The sequence below is a fragment of the Lampris incognitus genome, chromosome 13 (genome assembly GCF_029633865.1).
Source record: "Lampris incognitus isolate fLamInc1 chromosome 13, fLamInc1.hap2, whole genome shotgun sequence".
NCBI classification, from domain to species: domain Eukaryota; kingdom Metazoa; phylum Chordata; class Actinopteri; order Lampriformes; family Lampridae; genus Lampris; species Lampris incognitus.
In genome coordinates this window covers 53,245,011-53,264,426 of record NC_079223.1, presented here as the reverse complement: position 1 = coordinate 53,264,426, position 19,416 = coordinate 53,245,011, and the positions used below count along the sequence as shown (strand labels likewise).

The window sequence follows — 19,416 nt, the reverse complement described above, 5'->3', positions numbered from 1 at the left end:
AGTGGGCAGACCAATGACATCATGAGCCGAAAAAAAGCCAGGAAAAACCTGGGAGTGTATGAAGACTGTCTCAAAGGGTTTATTAGAAAAAACTGAGATAATACAAATTAGACTAATGTTAATTACACAGAGCAACTGAAAACAATATAAACAGCTTTTTGGGTACAAAAAAAGATGGTCAGAATTATATTCAACAAATTACATAATAAGATAAAATACGATTAACTAGACAACAACGAGTCATTGTTTCCCCAAACTTTTCCACGTGGGATTGGCTGTCCGCTAAGCTAACCTACTTCCCTGCCAAAAGAAACTGACATAAAAAAGTCACTAAAAATCACATGACTATATGAGATAAAAGGGAAAGTATTTTTGATGATAAATAGAATTTTTTTTTTTATTGGATCCCCCCCTTCTCTCCCCAAATATATCCAGCCAATTACCCCACTCTTCCGAGCCGTCCTGGTCGCTGCTCCACCTCCTCTGCCAATCCGGGGAGGGCTGCAAACTACCACATGCAACCTCCGATACATGTGGAGTCACCAGTCACTTCTTTTCACCTGACAGTGGGGAGTTTCACCAGGGACACGTACCGCGTGGGAGGATCACGTTATTCCCCTCAGTTCCTCCCTCCCCCCGAACAAGCGCCCCAACCGAACAGAAGAGGCGCTAGTGCAGCGACCAGGACACATACCCACATCCAGCTTCCCACCCGCAGACACAGCCAGTTGTGTCTGTAGGGACACCAGACCAAGCCAGAGGTAACGGGGATTCGAACCGGCGACGGAACAGACCACTGCACTACCCGGACACCCCCAAATAGCAAAGTTTAATCTAAGCAACTTCATTAATGCATGGGCCCAGTTGACTCCTCCACAAATAAATTATGGGAATAAAATTTCTATGATCATTGGTATTACGGCAATGCCTTTTACTAAAATGCTTTTTTCTTTTCATGTTAGAGCGGAACATACTTTTTTTTTTAAATTAGCTTTTTCGGCATTTTCTGCTTTATTTTTACAGTAACAGTAGAGAGAGACAGGAAAGGCAGGGAGGGGAGAGAGAGAGAGGGGATGACATGCAGCAAAGGGCCCAGGCCGGATTCGAACCCAGGCTGCGGCACTAAGAACTCAGCCTTATGTGGTACGCGTTCTACCAGGTGAGCCACCAGGAAGCCCAGAACATACTTTTTTTTTTTTTTTTTTTTCAGTGTTCAGTTCAATAGTTGAGGTTACAGACGGGGCACATAGCACAGAAATAATAACGGCAGATTTCAAAAGCTTCTTTTTTTTTGCAGTATATTAGCAGTACCAAGATTATAATAGATCATTGAGGATGGGGCGATGTAACAAATGGAGGATAGATAAATAATGGTGTAGAGCAGGGGTGCCCACAGTTTTTTGACTCGTGAGCTACTTTTAAAATGACCAGGTCAAAATGATCTACTCATATTAAAAATAATAATAAAAATACTCAATACATGTTTTACATATATATGAACATTTATATGCAGTGTGTGTATTTATATACATGTTGTGTTACATATACAGTATTGCAATGGATTTGCATTTATATTGAACCTTACACAGGCAATAATCATACCAAGCATGTGCTACTACACTATGTTGAAATTGCATCACTGCATGAACCTTTACAGCTGTGTTAAATAGATTTGCGAACTCTACCTCTCTACTCTGAGGATGACCTGCACTGGAGGGAGTCAGACAGGTTGCATAGTTCGGACAGTAGCTGCTGGTAGCCAGCCTCAAGCAGGCCTCCAAATGATCATCTGTCATGGTGGAACGGTATTTGGACTTGATAATCTTCATGTGAGAAAAGGCTGACTCACACAAATAAGTAGAGCCGAATAATGCCGTCAAGGAGGTTGTGCATTTCCTCATGTTTGGTACTTGTCCTCTATAAGTAAGTTCCAAAACTCTCCATGCGCCCTGGACTTAAGCTGAATGTCAGCCTGTACTGTCAGCATCTCATCCTCCACTGCAGACGAGTTCAGGTGAAACAGTGTTGCCATTTTTGAGGCGAGGGAATCCACCTCTGTATCTTCCCCAAATGGGTAGCACATAAATGTAGCGATTGGCTCAAGCAAAGCAAAAGTCTTGAAACCGTTTGTCAAAGTCTGACCGGACATTTTCAATCTGCTCTGGGTAGCGTGCACTGTCAAGTTGTGCACACGCCCTCCCTTGCTTCTCCAGCTCTGCTGCGAGGTTTCGCAAGTTTCCCAAATCACGGCGCTGCAACTTTGAGGACAGAAGTTGCATTTTTCATTTGAAAACGTTAACTGAGCTGATCATGTTTACCACGCTTTTGTCTTTTCCTTGCAGCTCTAAATTAAGCTCGTTCAACATGTTGGTTAAATCAGTTAAAAACGCCAAGTCTAGCAGCCACTGATGGTCATTAAGTTGCTTGTGTTCCGCATGTTTAGTGATAAGGAGAAACTCCTTAATCTCCGGACAGAGCTCTCGAAATCTCGGCAAGAATCTCCCTCTACTAAGCCATCTCACGTCAGTGTGTAGCGAGAGGTCAGAGTAGTTACAGTCGGCCTCTTCCAAATGTGTACCAAACAACCATCTTTGAAGAGACCTCGCTCGAATAGAACAGGCGGGTTTGGTTGCCACATCCATGATCTCTTTCATGTTTAGCATTTTTGCGCATAATGCTTGTTGGTGTATTATGCAATGGTAATTAAGGAAGTCCGGGAAAGCATCGTCCTCCCTGCACTTGGCAATAAATCCATTGGAGCGGCCCACCATAGCAGGCGCACCGTCCGTGGTGTTTGACACCAGTTTACACACTGGGAGCTGGATTTTATCCACAAAGTTTTTGAAGATCTGAAAAATGTCCTCTCCCCGCGTGTGTTCCTTCATGGCTAGTATTGTTAACAGCTCCTCTTTTGCGGTCATATCTTGAAACACCACCCGAATGAAAATGCACAATTGGGCCCTATCACTTATGTCCGTAGACTCGTCCAATTGTAGTGAGAAACACTCGCAGTCCACGATGTCCCTCTAAAGCTGCTGTGTCAAATCACTGCCCATCACTTCACAGCGCCTTGTAACGGAATCTCTTGATTACTGGAGAGCTTTGATTGAAGACATTATTTCTGATTTGTTTTTAAAGTCCCGAAACAACGAATCTGCTGCCTCTTTCATCATCTCTCCATCTTGGAAGGCCTTCTTATGCTTAATGATGGAGTGACTCACCCGTAAAGATGCTTCGGTGGCTGCCTTTGCCTTTGAATTCGGCTGCGTGAAAAGTGACTGCTGGGCGATTAACTGCGATTTTAGTTCCCTCACCTTTCTCTTTCTCAGCTCGCTTTTCGGAGGGAAGTCATTTTCATAATTTTTATGAACAGTTCGAAAGTGCCTGTCCACATTTCCTTTCTTTGGGATAGCAATGCTAGACTGACAGATGAGACAAACGCATTTGGAATAAGACATGGTGAAAAAAAAGTCCTCCTCCCATTCCACATGGAAATCGTACGTTTTTTGTTTCTTGCTAGGTCCGGCTCCCCCACTCATTTTTGTTTTGTTTCACTTTTTAGTAGTTTTTTTTAGAGTTGGACTAGCTAGCTCGATGCAGTTCTGCGTTAGCTCACGTTGTGGGCATGTGAACTTCAAGGTACGTTAGAGAAGGGCTCTGGTTGTTATGGTAACCTAATGTAACAAAGTTTTAGGTTCCGCTCTAGAATCTTTGGTTTTAGGCAACAGCAGACTGGCCGTCCTTTATGTCACTCAAAAGGCAAATGCCAAATGGAGGACAGATGATAGGCTAATGTCTTGGAAAAAAAAAAGTTTTTTTGGAATGTCATGGAGATCTACCAGCACTGCCTTCACGATCTACTGGTCGATCGCGATCGACGTAGTGGGCACCCCTGGTGTAGAGTCTACAGAGATGGAGTAAATGTCTAAAAACTGGTTGGGTTTTGATCAAATGGTTCTCCAGTCTCCAGTAACACTCTGGTCACAACTCAGATGGGATGGAAAGTTCAGAGCTCGCTCAACACATCACAGAACATTTACTTTGACTGTTTTCTATAGGAATTTGCAAGCACCAGAATACAGTCAATGCTCGTGCTTCACTTTTGAATTGGTGGGCTTGCCTGGTGTGAGCAAGCACCTCTGTTAATGCGACTTCTATGGTTAAGATGGACGCCAAATTGAAACACAGGCAAATCACTGCTTCACTTATGCAATATGCCTGAACAAATATCATTCATAAATATTTTGAAGTGCAGAAGAGGAAATGTCAATAACACTATTTGAGAGTGAAATGGGACTGCCTGTCTAATTGTCCTGTCAGGTTAGGTAGACACATCCTCCACCCTAACCCTAAAAATCAGCAGACCTCAGGGATTTATACTGAGCCCCCTCCTCTATGTCATCTTCATTTATGAGTGTCCCTGCTCACGTCTCCAACACTATCATGTTTGTGGATGACACCACAGTTACAAGACTGATTTCCAAAAACAATGAGTTTACCTATAGGAAGGAGGTGAAGAAGCTGGTGGGGTGGTGCACTGAGAATAACTTGCCCCTCAAAAAAAATAAAATAAAAACCACAACCAAAAAAAAAAAAAACAAAAAAAACAAAAAAAAACAAAACAAAGAACTTATCGTAGACTTCAGGAGCAATAACTACATAACAGTGTACAAAAAGGAAGATGTGGTGGAGAAGGTGTCCAGCTTCAAAATCTTGGGCGTGCACATCATGGAGAGATGTCTCCTTGTCAACCAACACCTCTGTATTAGTGAGGAGGGCACAAGAGCACTTATTCGACCTGTGAAAGGCTGAGGAGAGCTAACCTGCCCCAAAAGCTACTGAGGAAATTCTACTGTTTCACTATAGAGAGCATTCTGACATACTGCATTAATACACGGTATGAGAGATGCTACAATGCCGGCCAGAAAACCCTACTACAGGTCATCAAAACTGCTCAACACGCCATTGGTTCACAACCGCCAGCCATGGAGGACATCTACAACATATGCTGCCTCAAGAAAGCTATTAATATCCTCAAGGATCCAACCAAACCTGGAATCTGCCTGTTTACCGTATCATCATCGGAAAGGCATGACAGAAGTATTTCCACTCGCACAGCCAGATGCTGTGCTGAGCCAAGGCTTGAACAACTGGGAAGGGACCTCGGGAAAGACCCAGGTTGCACTGAAGGGATTATATCTTCCAACTGGCCTATATTATTTTATTTCAGCTTAAATGTTTTGTTTGATGCAAACAACCACCTTCCTGCGATTCTATGACAAAACTGCACACCACATTTGTTCACGTCAGGTCATTCGCCACAGCGCCTCCTCATGACAGCATGAGGAGGGTAGCTTTGGGGAGCCTACCACCCACCTGAGAAAAACTAGAAGAAACACTGGGATTAATAATGAAAACCTAACTACCATCTCTAAAATGACTGACACTTTGATGATACTCTTTCTAAACGGAAAGGATTTCACTGCAGTACTACCATGACATTTGTGACTACAGCAAAGCAAATAAAGTTAAATTCATGCATAAGAACAGCATACACCCTTTGTTGGGTCCAAACGTACCTCTTCCCAAGTGAATTCCTCGTCGAGGCTCCTCGCTCCCTCCATGGTGAATGTCTTTCCAGTTCCCGTCTGCCCATACCTGAAAGCAGAAAGCAGTGAAACCCATGCAGCCAACCCTCCTTACCAGAAGCACTTTAAATAGATGAGTTTATTTATACAGCACCTTTTAAAACAAAGTTACAAAGGGCTTCACAAGATATGATACAGAATAAAATAAACATTCATATACAGTTACACACAGAAAAGTAAAAATTACAGCCCCATTAAAGAGAAGGCAAGTTGGTAGAGATGGACTTTGAGAAATTTTTAAAAATTGTTTAGAGACTCAGCTGATCTAAGGGGGGGGGCTGTCCCAGAAGGAAGGGGCACAGGGCCCTTACAGCAAAAGCAGAGTCACCCTTGGATTTGCGGGGGGAGTGGGGGTATAGAGAAGAGACCATGGTCAGAAGATCTTAGTGACCTAGAGTCAGACTAACGATACAAAAGTTTGGAAGTGTATAAAGGGGCGAGACCTTTATGACCTGACCTAGGTGGTCAGTGCTGGGCAGTAAAATGCACACACTATTGATTTGTTGTTTTTTTTATGTCTGAATGCATATGAATTTTCTCGTAATTAGTTTGGTAGTCCACTTGGGTTAATGATGATTGGTGTTGGACTGTGAATTTTTTTAACGCCGGCACAAGGTAGTCTACTACTATTTCCGGCTGCTCCCGCTAGGGGTCGCCACAGCGGATCATCCGTTTCTATTTCTCCCTGTCTTCTGCATCTTCCTCTGTCACACCAGCCACCTGCACATCCTCCCTCACCACATCCATAAACCTCCTCTTTGGCCTTCCTCTTTTCCTCTTCCCTGGCTGCTCCATAAGGTAGTCTATGCCATATATTTGGGCAGTTGTGTTGTGTAGTCGTATGGAGTCGATAGTTTTTAAAAACTCAAGTTGAGGTTTGCAATAACAGTTATTTTATTTCTCACACAAAGTCCTGTCATCTTCAGGAGTTCTCTGATGACTGCTACAGTCAGAGGCATCAGCAAGGGCGAGGAGGCTGAGTACAGGGCTGTGGTGGGAAACTTTGTCACATGGTGTGAGTGGAACCATTTGCAGCTCAACGTGACAAAGACAAAGGAGCTGGTTGTTGATCATAGGAGGGACATGACATCAGTGACCCCTGTCTCCATCCAGGGGGTCAGTGTGGACACTGTGGAATACTACAAGTACCTGAGGGTGTACATAGACAATAATCTGGACCAGGCTAAGAACACTGATGCCCTCTACAAGAAGGGACAGAGCTGTCTCTACTTTTTCAGGACGCTGAGGTCCTTCAACATCTGCCACACAATGCTCAGGATGTGGAATGGGTCTGTGGTGGCCAGTGCTCTCCTGTTTGTTGTTGTGTTTTGGGGCAGTAGGTTGAGGGTAGTGGATGCAAACAAGCTCAATAAACTGATCCGCCAGGCCGGTGACATTGTGGGGGTAGAGCTGGACTCTCTGGCGGCAGTTCCTGAGAGGAGGACACTGTTGAAATGATGTGCCATCATGGATAATGTCTCCCACCCACTCCATGACGTGCCGGTCGGGCACAGGAGTACGGTTACTGATAGACTCATTCTTCTGAAATGCACTACAGAGCACCACAGGAAGTTATTCCTGCCTGTGGCCATCAAATTTTACAACTCCTCCCTCAGTGTGTCAAACACTCTGATTCAATAGTCATCAGACTAGCCCTTCCACTTGTTTCACCCTGTCAGGTGTTTGTGCCGTTTGTTTCATGCCGCAGTAATACAGAATAGACAGGGTGTTATATGCTGGAGCATGATGCACATATATGTTTACATATTTTATTCTTATTTCATCTTCTATTTCTATTTATTTATGGTTTTCTTATTTCTATGTATTTCTATTTTCTTTTTATCTTGTTAGTTTTTCTTTACTAGAGTGCAAGTGTCTGTAATAGGATCCAATTTCCCCTTGAGGATTAATAAAGACTTTCTGATTCTGATTTAAATCAGCCCTCAGTACAGCAATGATTTAATATTGTTAAAAGAAAGGTCTATGTCTGGAAATAGCGTCCAATGTGTGTGTCCCATCAATATGACATAGTGGACCTTTACATTTACAGTCCACTCGCTGGATCCAACACCCCCTTCATGTCCCAGGACGTCCTGATTTGAAAATTAAGCACCAACCTTTACACACTGTAAATGGTAGCAGCGCATTCCCATTTTTCCATTTTCCAAAAATATTTTTCAAACTTGTTGAAGAATCTAAACATTTTGTTGAAAAGCCAGCGGACATTTACAAATAAGTCGTTATTCCAAAGCCTATCACAGGTAGACATTTTAATTCTCTGCTGCAGAAATTTCATCATCATGACAAATAAGGTTCAACCTGGTAGGGATTAATGTTGAGTGTGCTCTGGTTCACTCTCTATATTCTCAAAGGGAGAAAAATCACTCAAAAACTACATCTCCGGAGTCAGATTCAGATGTGCTACGATTGCTGCAGTGTTTGAAGAAAGACGTCCATGGAGTGACGTCACATTCGGCCAGAGAGATTTCTGTGCTGTGCTCAATAAGTGGCTTCTGCTGAGCTGTACATTGCCAGAAAACCTGTCAAGATCTTGGGATCAGGTGTACATAATTTGATTGGGTTTTCGATATGTTCAAAAAAAGGCCGTGATTTTGTTATACGATTTTTGAACATAATTTGGCCTGTTGTAAGTAAGGGTCAGGTATGGGTTCTAGAGGTGGTGGGAGAAAAAAAAATCGATTTTTAGATTAATTGAGACTCTCATAAAAAGATTATGTCTCGCTGCAGAAAACTCAATAATCGGAAATTTAAAGCTCAATTCTTGACTGGGCTGTACACTCCTTACAGCTGCCACTCAACCAACTGGATGGTGAAACATAACGGACGTAAAACATGTGCATCGTGTTTATGTTAGGCAACTTCAGTCTTCCAACTGAAAATCCCATTTCTTTGCCCACTGGGGACTGGGGTTCGCGCCCCGGTCTCGTCAGATCCGACTATGGCCGGACTCAATGAAGCAGCAATCATTGGCAACGCTGTCTTCGGGAGGGGGGCGAAGTCGGCTTGTGTTCGTCATGTGAATGGGTCTCTGTGTGTGTCGGAAAAACAGTGGTTCGGCTTGGATTCGCCTTGTCACGAAAGTGGGGAGGCGCTTTCCTTCGAGACTGCCGGCCGGAGAGATGCAGTTGGCGAACGCATGCAATACGAGGGTGGGTGTTTGAATTAAAATAGGGATCAATTGGCCACTAAATTGGGAGAAAAAAGGGAAAAATCAGAAATAAATTTAAAAAAAAAAAAGAAAATCCCATTTCTGATCTTATTACTAAGTCTAGCACCTCCACATGTCACCTGGCTCCAATTCCCACAACCCCAGTGAAAATATGCCTGCCCTCTATCATCTCCCTGATAACCTCCATCATGAACCACTCTGTCCACTGGTACAATTCCCCCTTGACTGAAGGTTGGCATAGTCAGGCCAACTCTGAAAAAAAAAAAAAAAAACCTCATTTAGATTCTGATGACATTAACAACTACCAGCATATTCCAATTTACCATTTATCTCCAAAACCCTTGAGAAGTTAGTTGCATCTCAACTCCAGAGCTACCTTGATAATAATCTCTGAATAATTCCAATCTGACTTTCACCCCAAACATAGCACAAAAACAGCCCTGGTTAAGATCACTGATGACCTCCTTCGTGCAGCTGACTCCGGTCTACTCTCTATCCTCATCTTCTTTGACCTCACCACAGCCTTTGATACTATATCCCATCAGCTCCTCATAGATTGTCTGGCTAGCATTGGAGTTGGGGCACTGTGTATCAGTGGTTGGCTTCCTACCTGTCCTCTCTGCTTTGACGTGACCCTGCAACGCAACTGTCCACGCATTGTGTCGGCATCGGCTTATTGCTAGAGGGTCTGTCATGAATTGACATTTCTGTTTAGTTTTTAGCCACAACTTTATGTTCCTTTTAACTTGTAACAACTTCTAGCAACTTTTAATTGATTTTGTGATTTGTCTGTGCTGATTTCTGGATTTTATTGGATCACTGATTGTTACACGCACTTGATCGCAGTGGAGTCTCCAACTCCTTGGTGCTTTTGCTTTGTGTGGCGGGAATTGTATGGACTCAGCCCTCCGCCGTGGCCATAATCGGCAGAGTCAAATACAACAAGCACAGCACAGTTCCACCAATGTCTCACCAGTGGTTCGGCTGGAGTTCAGGTTTATTATTCTGGATGAGCTGCCTGCCTGTCAGTGAGCACAATGGTAATGACACAGCTAGCATTAGCACCACTAGCTCAGCAGCTAATGTTGAGACCCATACAGCCATGGCCTGTGATACAGCTAAGCCCTTAAGGAGTGTCTCTTGGCGGCACCCAGAGGTAAACAACAGATCAATAGCCGCTAAAGCTAATGTCACATCATCAAAAGACAGCATCACAGCAGAACAAGCACCAGACATTAGAAAAAGTTAACCAAGCTAGATAAGACACCAAACCAATGACATCTCTGCTGGTAGCTGACCGTATAATAACAGATGTCAAAGGTAAAATTTTGAAAACTGTCTGTCTACCAAATGCTACAGTTAGTGACATGGTCCAAACACTGCCACAAGTGTCATTTGACCATCCGGGCATGGACACATTTATTGTGCATGTTGGAACAAATGACATCTGTCCTGGAATGACACATGGCTCAGAGCTGTTAAAAAGAGACTTCATTCACCTAGTGGACATTCTACAACAAGACCCAGTTCAGATATTTGTGTCAGGCCCAATCCTGACTGTAGGAGCCAAATGTCTCCTAATGGTTAATAATTAATGTTTTAATTAGTAATTTGAATAATAAGTTTAAATACTTATTTTTTTACACATTGTATACTTTAGGTAACTGCTTTCTTTATGTATGTATTAAGTTTGCTGTGTAGTCTTAAATAGGTGCATTTCAATTTAAGAACTGGAGAAGAGCGTTCCTGGGTTAATGCCAGCAAGTGACTGAAACGTTCAGTTCCTTTCCCTAAAGTCAGTGTAAGGGCTGCCATAGTTATCATGATAAACTAAACTAAATAAAGAGAAGAGCCTTATGGCTGACGCGTGTTCCACTTGTCTGTTTGGTCCAATAGTGACTCTTCCTTTGCATTCTAAGTATTTATTTAAATACCTGGCTTTCGTCCGGATGCACTGCTCAAAAACTGAACTTCATTGACAACTTCAACCTACTCTGGGCGCAACGAAACTCTCAGAATGGACGGGGTTCATCTAAACAGAGTTGGGAGTTCACATGCTTAGTGCAAACCTAACTTACGGCCTCTACACCTCACTGCTAGTATTTGGAAGGGTCACGAAAATCTGGGAAAAGTAAAGCAATCTTTTCTACCCAGGAAAACAAGGACGACACCATGGATCATCATAGATTTGGATCAAAAGAGCGTTGTAAAGCTGAACGCAGGTGGCGAAAAACAAATCTTACTTTCATTATGAAATCTATAAAAAGAGACTGCTCGTTTATAATCTGGACGTGAGAAATGCAAGGCAGTCGTACTTCTCTGACATCATTGCAAAAAACAATAATGTACATGCCTTGTTTTCTACAGTCGACAGGCTAACAAACCCCCCAGTGGCAGTTGCCTCTGAATTTCAATCTACCAGGGCCTGCAATGAATTTGTCTCCTTCTTTAATTACAAAATTCAGAAAATTAGACAAGTAACCAGTGCCTCCACAATAGGTACAAGTGTTGTCCCTTAGTCCACCTAAAAATCAATTCAAATACCATGTCACAATTTGACACCATCAACTATAAAAACTTGAACGATATTAAGTCAGTAGGACAGAGAGCACATCGGTGTAATTATGTCCACAATTGTCTGTCCATTCGTCCGCCCGGACGTAACTTGACATGTACAACTTGAAACTTTTCACCCATTTGCTAGTAGGTGCAGGTTAAAGTTTGTCGACAATTCTGTGCATGTCACTGACATTTATCCATGGTAAATCTTGCAGGCATCGTGAAAAATATGGCACTGTCAATAGCACGCACCAACAAACAGGAAACTGATATGACCGCTGCAGTAGAAACTGGAAGTCAGTGGACTATAGTTATGCACAGAACTGATTGGCTGTGTCTGCGGGTGGGAAGCTGGATATGGGTATGTGCCCTGGTCGCTGCACTAGTGCCTCCTCTGGTCGGCCAGGACGCCTGTTCAGGGGGGAGGGGGAACTGGGGGGAATGGCGTGATCCTCCCACGCACTACGTCCCCCTGGCAAAACACCTCACCATCAGGTAAAAACAAGCAGCTGGCGACTCCACATGTATCAGAGGAGGCATGTAGTAGTTTGCAGCCCTCCCCGGATTGGCAGAGGGAGTGAAGCAGTGACCGGGATGGCTTAGAGAGCGGGATGATTGGCCAGGTACAATTGGGGAGAAAAGGGGGGGGGGGGTCCAAAAAAAAATAATCTAGGAACCTCGTATGTATATTTCATAGTAATATTGCACAAATCTTTTTACCCCAAACAAGCATCAAAAAGGACTGCTGTGATCAGCTTAGCACCGTGTACAAATCACATGAAAGTAGAGCAGAAAATGTTCATCTCATCACTACCTGTGTTCTCAAGACATTCTCCTAGTCACGCAACTGCTACGTATCTATGCAGTTCAGCATGCACACAGGTCTTCTTAACTGTGCTCCATATTTTGTTAATGACACTAAATAAACATGAGTAGGGCTGGAACTAACAGCAACAGGCATGGGCGCAAGTCCATGAATACTGGGATGGCATCCAGCTCTTTACCTGTGCTTCCATCCATAGGGTTAATGGTTGTGTCAGGAAGGGCACCCGATGTAAAATTTTGCCAAATCAGTATGCGGATTGACAAGACCATACCGGATCAGTCGAGGCCTGGGTTAAAAACAGCCACAATTGGTGCTGTGCCCTCACAGGGTACCAATGGAATCAATAAAATCCGCTGTGGTGACCCCTGAAAAACAGGGAACAAGCCGAAAGAAGAAGGGCTGCAACTAACAATTATTTTCATTACTGATTAATCAATTTTTGTTCCATTTTTTTGACAATTTCATCTACAAAATTTCAAATACCCATCACCAGATCCAAGAGCCCAAAGTGAAACATTCTAAAACATTTTATTTGCCCTAACCAGTAGCCAAAAATCCCAAATAGTCAAATTTTGTAGTGATATGAATCAGAGAAAGGAAAGCAATCTGCAGCAATAACCAACACTGATGGTGCAGTATTATCACCGTTTGAGATAAGCTGTGCAATTGTATAATTGACCCTAAAAAAAAAAAAACAAACAAAAAAAACAAATTACAATGACCCCAGAATGTTGGAATGACCATGGGAAAAAAACAAAGACCTCCTATAATAATATTAAGGCAATGCTTGTTTCCAAAGCGTTATTTCACTTTCAGTCTGAAGGTGACGCAATTAACTTTTCTAAACGTTCAACAGTTTAAGCTTTGGGAAGGAAAAGAGAGGAGCAAAAAATGATGGCAGGATTCAATAAGCCATATTTTTAGCTATGATAAAGTGACAGTATAGAGAGGTGGCAGATAACGGACCGAAAGCAGAGAACGCATAGAGGAGTCCAGTGAAAGTACACACAGTGGTCATGCTTTGAATCAGATACAGTGAAGTAGTGTACACTGTGGTCTATATAAAAATGTAGGGGGCTAATTTGACCCATTCTAAATGAATCATGGATAAAGAATCGTGTTATGAAGCTGCACCTTGGCACAGCCATAGAATTTTTATAGTACGGTTATTAATTAAATCCTGGGCTATGATATATCGAAGTCATGTATGGTACTGTACTTTGGTAATAAGACAGCAGATACTGTGTTAAGAGAAGAAGGTATTTGTTGAAAATCTTGTTGGCAGCTTGTAAAAGGGCCATTACAAAAAGATGGTACAAGGCAGAATCAGCAACACAGGAAGAATGGCTGAAAATAGTGAAAGCAATATATGATCTGGAACTGTTAACTCACAGGATAAGAACTCCAGTGGAACAATGTCGAGAGAAATGGACGACGTTTACATGTCAACGACTAGATAAGTAAATGGTGCACTGAATAGGTCACAGAAATGTGTGGACTTCGTGGAGATGGTGCAATCCAGACCTTTTTATGTTTTGTTTCCGTTTTGTTTTCCTTGGTGTGTCTTTGTATAATGGAAAAAAAAAATAAAGTAGAACAAAACTAAAAGAATTGTCATAGTATGAAAGCAAACTGTGATGAAAAAGTAAACAATTCAACAAATTACTTTGGGTTTGGAGTCAAGCAATCACTCCAAGTGTGAAAATGTCTTAACAGACCACTTACGCAAAGACTGTGCAGTTGTAACCCATGATGACTTCATCCAGGATAGGGCACAAAACACTCCGGTATACATCAATCTGCTTTGCGGCTTGGCCAAACACCTGGCGAGACACATGGGAGAATGAATCCAATGAAGGAATTCCCTGTATATAATTTGATACCAGCTAGGGTATGCAAGACCATTTGGAAATATTAAACTTAACAACTTTTATCTACTCAAAACTCTAACACTGAGAAATTGATTATTGAGCATGCAGCGAGACACTGAGAAATGTCATAACATTTCTTGCATGTGCTATGTGCCAACTCTACAAGAGACTAGATTCAAACCTGCCATCATTTAATTCAAAGACTAAAAAAAGGTTTCCAGCATGTTGGATAAAAGTTTTCTCAGCAACACTTCAATAACAGTATCCCCCCCTCCCCCCCATCAGTTTTCAGAATCAGAAACACTTTGTCATTTCATTTTATGGACTTGCACACATGAAATGAAACAAAACATCGTTTCCCCCAGCAGTGCAACACAACGACAAAAACACACATCCAAACTACAATAACTACAAGAACACATACACTCACCTGCCACTTTATTAGGCACACCTGACCAACTGCTCGTTAACGCAAATTTCTAATCAGCCAATCACATGGCAGCAACTCAATGCATTTAGGCATGTAGACATGGTCAAGACGATCTGCTGCAGTTCAAACCGAGCATCAGAATGGGGAAGAAAGGTGATTTAAGTGACTTTGAACGTGGCATGGTTGTTGGTGCCAGACGGGCTGGTCTGAGTATTTCAGAAACTGCTGATCTACTGGGATTTTCACGCACAACCATCTCTAGGGTTTACAGAGAATGGTCCGAAAAAGAGAAAATATCCAGTGAGCGGCAGTTCTGTGGGCGAAAATGCCTTGTTGATGCCAGAGGTCAGAGGAGAATGGCCAGACTGGTTCGAGCTGATAGAAAGGCAACAGTAACTCAAATAACCACTCATTACAACCGAGGTATGCAGAAGAGCATCTCTGAACGCACAACACGTCGAACCTTGAGGCAGATGGGCTACAGCAGCAGAAGACCACACCGGGTGCCACTCCTGTCAGCTAAGAACAGGAAACTGAGGCTACAATTCGCACAGGCTCACCAAAATTGGACAATAGAAGATTGGAAAAACGTTGCCTGGTCTGATGAGTCTCGATTTCTGCTGCGACATTTGGATGGTAGGGTCAGAACTTGGCGTCAACAACATGAAAGCATGGATCCATCCTGCCTTGTATCAACGGTTCAGGCTGGTGGTGGTGGTGTAATGGTGTGGGGGATATTTTCTTGGCACACTTTGGGCCCCTTAGTACCAATTGAGCATCGTGTCAACGCCACAGCCTACCTGAGTATTGTTGCTGACCATGTCCATCCCTTTATGACCACAGTGTTCCCATCTTCTGATGGCTACTTCCAGCAGGATAACGCGCCATGTCATAAAGCTCGAATCATCTCAGACTGGTTTCTTGAACATGACAATGAGTTCACTGTACTCAAATGGCCTCCACAGTCACCAGATCTCAATCCAATAGAGCACCTTTGGGATGTGGTGGACCGGGAGATTCGCATCATGGATGTGCAGCCGACAAATCTGCAGCAACTGCGTGATGCTATCATGTCAATATGGACCAAACTCTCTGAGGAATGTTTCCAGTACCTTGTTGAATCTATGCCACGAAGGATTAAGGCAGTTCTGAAGGCAAAAGGGGATCCAACCCGGTACTAGCAAGGTGTACCTAATAAAGTGGCCAGTGAGTGTATATCCAAACTAACACATATATCCAAACTTTAAAAAAAAAACACTGTCCAGGAGAACAAACGCCAGCCAGGATGACTGAACTGCTGATCTGCATGGGCTAGCAGTTACCTTAGCCTGCCCCGCTTCCTGTCAGACCACCCTCAGTGTTTCCTCTTTGGGTGTAGCGCCAGTCAGGACTGTGGTCCTTGGGCCCACAGGACGCAGCAGACCAAGCTCCCTTAGCCAATCCAACGCTCACTCTCCCAGCCAGACACCTTCGACACACCTCCCCACACAACGACACTAAAAGCTAGGAGAGGCCGCCGCCAGACCGCCCTCGGTGTTATCAGAACTGCCGGTCTGCATGGGCTAGAAGTTAGCTTAGCCTGCCCCACCTCAGCATCCTGTCAGACCACCCTCAGTGTTACCTCTTCGAGCACAGCTCCAGGCAGGGCCATGGTCCCTGGGCCCACAGGATGCAGCAGACCAAGCTCTCCCAGCCGATCCAGCGTCAGCTCTCCAAGCCATCAAACGAAGACCAACTTTGACGCAGATGTGGACAAGACACTACTGCATGGACGGTACTGGGTGAGGCCGCTGTAAACGTGAATTCACGCTGCCACCTTCCCACACTGCAACTGGGTGAGGCCCCTGCTAATGTGAATTTGCGCCACCATCTTCCCACACCAGAAGCGGATTTAAACCCAATGCCATAATTTATTGATTGGATAACAATACCACCAACCAATCCATACAGAGACAACAGGAAATAACACCACGTGTTGAACAACAATAAGAATCAGAACAGCAGGGATATCCATCCATTATCCAAACCGCTTATCCTGCTCTCAGGGTCACGGGGATGCTGGAGCCTATCCCAGCAGTCATTGGGCAGCAGGTGGGGAGACACCCTGGACAAGCCGCCAGGCCATCACAGGGCACAGCAGGGATGTATTCAGTTAAATATTTAGAACCTGAAAATGATGGCAATCCATGGAAAACAATATCCAAGACTAGTCTATGAATTCTGAGGTAGGAAGGCTGCTGTGCTTTTCTTACCATGTCAAATGTGTAGGTTTTCCGGGACAGCTTGTCATTCATCCCACCTGTCCTAACGATCACCTCCCTCTTGTTAACGTCACAGTCCATAACACCAAAGGAGGTCTTGCGCTCTACTGTATTCAATGGTCTGAAGTCAAATGAAAAGACCATTAATGACAACAACAAAAAAAAGAGTCTAGTAAAACCCCTTCCTCAAAAACGGATACGCCGAGATCCATAGTCTAATTAGGCAACATTGAACTGGATTTAAATCCCCCATTTCTGGTTAAAATAGCAAACACCAGCAAACTATCAATTTAAATGATCATTCATGCAGTCGTAACAGCTCAGTTGCAAATGAAAATAGGGATTAAGAAAAGAAAATCAATCTTTGAGTCTGCAGTGGGGTAACATGTTTAGTCGGAGTGAAACAAATGCTTGAATCCAATATTTCCACAGCCTGTGCTGTGCTGTGCTATGCTATGCTACGCTGGGCTGTGCTGTGCTGTGCTGTGCTGTGCTGTGGGTTGTGCTGTGCTGTGGGTTGTGCTGTGCGTTGTGCTGTGCTGTGGGTTGTGCTGTGCTGTGCTGTGCTGTGGGTTGTGCTGTGCTGTGCTGTGGGTTGTGCTGTGCTGTGCTGTGGGTTGTGCTGTGGGTTGTGCTGTGGGCTGTGGGTTTTGGTTTTGAGTTCGGAGATGCTCCGTCTGCTGCGCTTCCTTGCAACACAGGCTGTGGAACTACTGCGCTCTTTAACTGACTGAAAATAGGTGTAAAAAGGAGCTTTTTATTAATTCCTCATTGTGAGCTTACGTGACCGAGATCTCAGAGTAAAAAGGATAACTGTCGCATACGGGGCTAAATTCCTATTAGAAAACTGTTGATATGAACTGCCGAATAAAAGTAAAACAAGTGAGAAAAGGCGTGCAGAGCAACAATCTGCACGCCTGCGCTGTGAAGGTTTACGTCTTCGTACCTGCATCTGACCACCACCTGGATATTCCTCCCCTTCTCTTCTCGTTTGCTACTGTTCAGAGTTTGCGATGACATTTTTGCAGCAACTGAAAGAAAAAACAAAACACCCATACTCGTTTGACAAGTCAGCGAATTAGTTGATACTTACTTGAAGGGGTTTCATTTAATACGTTTGGATAAGTAAAACTTACCAAAAGATTTCCGATGAATACTGAGAAGCACGCTGACGCCGGGACGTTTGAAAACGGTCGCTAAGTTAACGTCTGGCTAGAATCGCAGCTAACGCTAACCAAGATACAAATACAACTAAAGCTATCCCAACAAATTATTCCACAGCGACTTTCCCAAATTATGAAATCTCCTTTGGCTTGCTTCCTTAGGAAATCGGACCGCTTTTTCCTTACGAAAAAGTTTAGTTTTGTGAACGGGATATATCAACAAAGCGGGTTCAGTCTACCAGAGTCTCTGAATGTAAAAACTTGACACTTTAAAATTTATTCAACCAATGGCTGAAGCCAGAATCTTAAATCAACGAAGCCATTGGCTGACAGTGGCGCAAGGCACCACGGGAGAATATATTTCCGAGAAAGTTTCAGACTTTTTCTTTTTTGCCCTCCGTGAAGGCGGGCAGTACTTCCTACATGAGAGGCCCCCCCCCCCCGCATTCTTTATTGAACACGTGCAGCGGTACAAAGACATATAGTCCATGGGCCAGACGATATTTCGGTACACTCAAGGTGGCAAAACTTACTTATAATTTTTGAAAGGATCCATGTCTGTAGATGATATTTTGGTATGATAACCATTCCTGAGTGGCAGCTGTATCACAGTTATCAGCTCATGAAGTTAACCACCCGCTAAACTGGTGCATATCCTGGTTTAGCCTCATGGTCAGGACATTTTTCAATGTTCTATAATATTGTCTTTGGTATCATTTTAAAGGGGACCTTCTTAGCTTTCATTCAAGCCCTGTTGTGGATATTTCTCACAAATATAGAGGTCACTTGAGCTCTTCAACCCGTCAATAACACACATCTTTCTGCAATTTTCGCCTAAACTATATACTTTCTTTTAGCCCTGTGGCATCTAGGAATATCAGGGACACAAAACACAAAAACTGGAATACTCACAGGACTGTAAAGATTCAGAAAATGTATAATATACCCATACTATTTCATTGTGTGAGGTGATTGTGAGCCTTAAATGAGAACTAGACCAAAGCCAGTTAGGTCACAAACTGGTCTCTATACATTTGTTTAAATACACAATCAAAATACATGATAATGTGGTGGACACGTATTGGGGACAGAATTCAACCCAGGAACTAAGGTTTAAGTCATGGTTGCCCTGGCAGGTTAACGCAGGGTTAAGTTATGGTTGTCCAGCCAGTTTTCTGGTTATTCTTGCCACCTCCGCTCAGTCGAGCTGTGGGTTTTGTTTGTCTCGCTGATTTACCGTGGATTAAAGAAAGTTGCCTACACGGCTAAAGTGTGAACCTACGGTCTTCTCCGTTACTTCGGCTCTACAATAAAAAGGAATACCATAGTGAGGTAATGAACTATTTTAATATTTTAAACAACATTGACATTTACATATACTTAGTCAATGATACATGTAATCCCATATCATTGGTGGGTATATGTAATGGTAATGGGTAGGGTAATGGGTATATGTGAATATGGTTAC

At 43.3% G+C, this 19,416-nt stretch overlaps 1 protein-coding gene across 1 annotated transcript in view; it reads right to left on the bottom strand.

Annotated features, from left to right (window-relative positions):
* Positions 1-18,191, bottom strand: part of kif11 (kinesin family member 11) — a 121,259-nt gene extending 103,068 nt beyond the window's left edge. The window contains exons 1-5 of the mRNA XM_056291835.1: positions 17,922-18,191; positions 17,732-17,816; positions 16,777-16,906; positions 13,949-14,046; positions 5,580-5,658 (exon numbers count right to left, since the gene is read on the bottom strand). Coding sequence (XP_056147810.1) covers positions 5,580-5,658; positions 13,949-14,046; positions 16,777-16,906; positions 17,732-17,805 — 381 coding nt within the window. The 5' untranslated portion in view covers positions 17,806-17,816; positions 17,922-18,191. The remainder of the gene's footprint in view (positions 1-5,579; positions 5,659-13,948; positions 14,047-16,776; positions 16,907-17,731; positions 17,817-17,921) is intronic.
* Positions 18,192-19,416: the final 1,225 nt, after the last annotated feature.